Source organism: Echinops telfairi, unplaced genomic scaffold (assembly GCF_000313985.2).
Source record: "Echinops telfairi isolate 266 unplaced genomic scaffold, ASM31398v2 ScPeMD7_5805;HRSCAF=6673, whole genome shotgun sequence".
In the NCBI taxonomy this organism is placed as follows: Eukaryota; Metazoa; Chordata; class Mammalia; order Afrosoricida; family Tenrecidae; genus Echinops; species Echinops telfairi.
In genome coordinates, this window is record NW_022109704.1 from 2,410,080 (window position 1) to 2,413,426 (window position 3,347).

At 42.4% G+C, this 3,347-nt stretch overlaps 1 protein-coding gene across 6 annotated transcripts in view; it reads right to left on the reverse strand.

Moving 5' to 3' along the window:
• The window catches only part of SETDB1 (SET domain bifurcated histone lysine methyltransferase 1), a 43,690-nt gene extending 40,555 nt beyond the window's left edge, over positions 1-3,135 (reverse strand). For 4 of the 6 annotated variants that reach the window (XM_004716602.2, XM_030887164.2, XM_045295707.1 and 1 more), the window contains exons 1-2: positions 1,561-1,663; positions 34-304 (exon numbers count right to left, since the gene is read on the reverse strand). In XM_004716602.2, coding sequence (XP_004716659.1) covers positions 34-293 — 260 coding nt within the window. In that variant the 5' untranslated portion in view covers positions 294-304; positions 1,561-1,663. Of the gene's footprint in view, positions 1-33; positions 324-1,560; positions 1,664-3,118 lie in introns of those variants that run through there. The other 2 variants (XM_045295706.1, XM_045295705.1) reach the window with 2 other exon arrangements.
• Positions 3,136-3,347: the final 212 nt, after the last annotated feature.

A 3,347-nucleotide genomic window follows, 5' to 3' on the forward strand; every position in this document is an offset into this window, starting at 1 on the left:
CACAAACACTTTTGTTTACCCTGTGGTCCTTACCTGGATGCGTCATCGAAGAGCTGATCAACATGGGCCACCTCAGATTCCTTCTGTATTACCCACGTCTCCAATTCTGCTAGTTGCTTCTTGCGCTGCTGCACACAGTCCATTTTTTCTAATTCTTCATCAATCAACTGCCGAAGGTCTTCCATAGAGATGCCCAGCTCCTCAACCACTGCCTGTTGCAGTGCTGCAATCTCTTCAGACTCCATTGTAGCTGTTGCTGCATCTAAACCAATGCACTCAGGCATGGAGGACATGCTGTCGTCCTCTAAACGAAAGAAAATTACCTTTGAGGTCATAGTAATTATAACTAATAGAGAACTGTAGTCCTCTAATAAAACTCAGACATACCCTAGTACCTGTGTTATATTTGAGCCTGGGTTCTCTCTCTCTCTGTAGTCAAGTTCTCAGCCTATCCTGAAGACTAACAGGCCTGAATAAGACTTATGAGCTGGAAAGGACATAGAAAGCAGGGTCGCTTAAATTATATAGTACCTTACAATCCTCACATGACTTACCAATGCTTATTTTTCTCTGTGTGTGAAAAAATATTGTCTGTACATGCACTCCACAATAATACGTAACCAGAGGTCAGGCTGAGCTGTTCTTTTTGACAAAGCGTCAGCATATAATTTTGTAAGCTTGTTATGGAAAATTGGAAACATCTTGAAAATTAAGTGGGTGGAAGGGGGACACCAAGCAAGGGGAAAACTACAACTACACGGCATTTCAAGAACTTTGGATCTTTTGGTAAAACACAGGTAGTAGTCATACACGACACTTAACAGTTAAACTGGAAACCATATTATAGAATCCCTTGAAAGTCAGGCTTACAAAGTTTTACCTTATTCGTTATGCAAAGAGTAACTAATGTCATCTTTTGTTTTCTAATGGACTAAGATATGTCTATGTCTACATGCTACCTCTAATTTGATCAAAATCTCTGTAACTCACTTTACAGTATTTCTCATTTAATTACTTATTCCCCTGATGGTACTTTGCTTCGATGTCAACATTTATTGTTATTTGTACGGCCATATAAAATATATCTTACAGCACACAAAAGCAAAAGATAGTTATTCCAAAGTAAAAGTGGGAATAAAACGTGGCTACCTTAAATCCACAGTCCAAATAACTCATACATTGGTGTTAACTGGTTTTTTTCCCCCTCCCCGATCAAACGGTTAAAACAAGACTGAGGCCAGACTGCCCTACGATCTCAAGGCCAATTCTCGGCGCCTCCATTTTTTTTCTTTACCACAAACGCCTGGCCCCCTTCCCCACCACGCTACTCAATTTAAGGAGGCGTCCCACTCACTCACTCACTCACTCACTCACTCACGGATTCAGTTCAGCCCCGCCCCGCTCGCCTCCCGGGAAGACTTCCTTCCTACCTTCCAACCTCCTTCTACACAAAACATCCCGACAAGCCTTTGGTCTCCAAACACCTCAACCAAGTGTCCCCCACACTTCCCGCGCCCAGCCACAATGGCTCTTTTTTGACCAGCCAGGTCTCAGACTTACCCCCTGGGCCGGACTCGACTGGAAGAGAGAAGAACGAAAAAGGGAAAGGGAAACGGGATGGGGAAGAAACGTGAGGCAGGGAAAGGGGAGAGTCCCCCGGAAGCAGACCTAAGGTATCTTTCCGGTCGCCGCAACGGTAGCCTGTTGGGGTCAAATTCAAAGACGCCGGGCGCCCCTGAGAAGCTGGGCAAACTAAAGCGACTGCGCGTGCGTCAAGGCAAAGCCTGCCGGGCACACGTGGGAGAGAATCCCCAGCGGAGTAAAGTGGGCGGGGCCAGAAGGACTAAAGAAGCCCCGCCTCTCCCACTATCCTCTGCTAGTGGCAAGTAGTACTACGTTTGTAAAAAGAAAAAAAGAAAAGAAATAGGCATTCTTTATGTCTATTTGTTTTTTGTTTTTCCACTTTTGCTTGAGTTCGTTTTACTACGCAAATCAGACATTTGTAGCAAGTCAAATAATATCAAGATGTTAAAAGTAAAACCTGATCATCTATTTATTAACTACAAAGTCAACAATTTGAGCCTACCGCTGCTACCTGAAAAAAAGATGAAGCTTTCTACTCTCAGACAAAACTGACTTGATGGCAGAGAATTTGGTTTTTACTTATGTATACATACACGTTCCTATATGTGTGTTTTAACATTTAACAGGTAGGTGGCCTTTGAACATCAGTGCCAATAAAAGATAAAACTTGCTTTTCTGGCAACTGCATAATATTGCATAGTACATTTGTCTAAAGTTTTTAGTTAATACTACATATAATGTAACATTGACATTAATTTTCTTTTGAATTCGTACATTTATTTTTGTAGAATTCCAAAAACAAACTCATGGCCATCAAATTGATTCCGACTCTGAGCGACCCTACAAATAAATAAATAAATAAACAAATAAATAACTAAATAAAACTCAATGCCATCGAGTCTATGCTAACTCATAAGAACCCTATAGGGCAGTTGCCCCTGTGAATTCCCAAGGCTGTAACTTTCTGGGAATAGAAAACCCCGACATTCTCCCGTGGAGTGGCTAGTAGTTTCGAACTGCAGACCTTAAAGATGAAAGCCCAATGTGTAACCACTGTGTCACCAGGGCTTCTTCAGTGGCCCTACAGAGTTTCATAATTCATAATTCACTGCCACCTAGTTGACTCTGACTCCTAGTGGCCTATAGGACAAAGTAGAACTGCCCTGTGGACTGTAAGTCTTTATGGTAGTAGAAAGCCTCATCTTTCTCCCTCCGAGAGGCTGATGGTTATAAAACCAACAAGCTCACTGCCATTGAGTCCGTCCTCACTCCAGCAGACCTCCTCCTGTGGGTTTCTGAGCCTGTAACTCTACAGGAAAGCGTGGTCTTTCTCCTGTGGAGATGCTGGTAGTTTGAACTGAGCTTGTAATTAGAAGCACAACTACCCTGTTTCCCAGAAAATAAGACAGTGTCTTATATTAATTTTTGGTCCCAAAGATGCGCTAGGTCTTATTTTCAGGGGATAGCTTATTTTTCCGTGAAGAAGAATACGGTACACATTTATTGCAGAACAACAGAAAAGGAAATTTATTACCTGTATACGGTACGGTACTAGTTGTGGATCTTCTTAAAGACAGTTCACTTCACTGAAGGAAATAATCCAGCCAGTGTGATACTTTGAAGTCTTCGGAGGCTATGTTAAACTGTGGTGCCATTGCAAGGGCAAATTCTTGAATCTGAGCCCTATTCACAACCAAAGCCTTTGCTCTCCTGTCAACAACCCATTCACAGATCAGGTCTTCCAGCTCAGGAAATAATGGTTG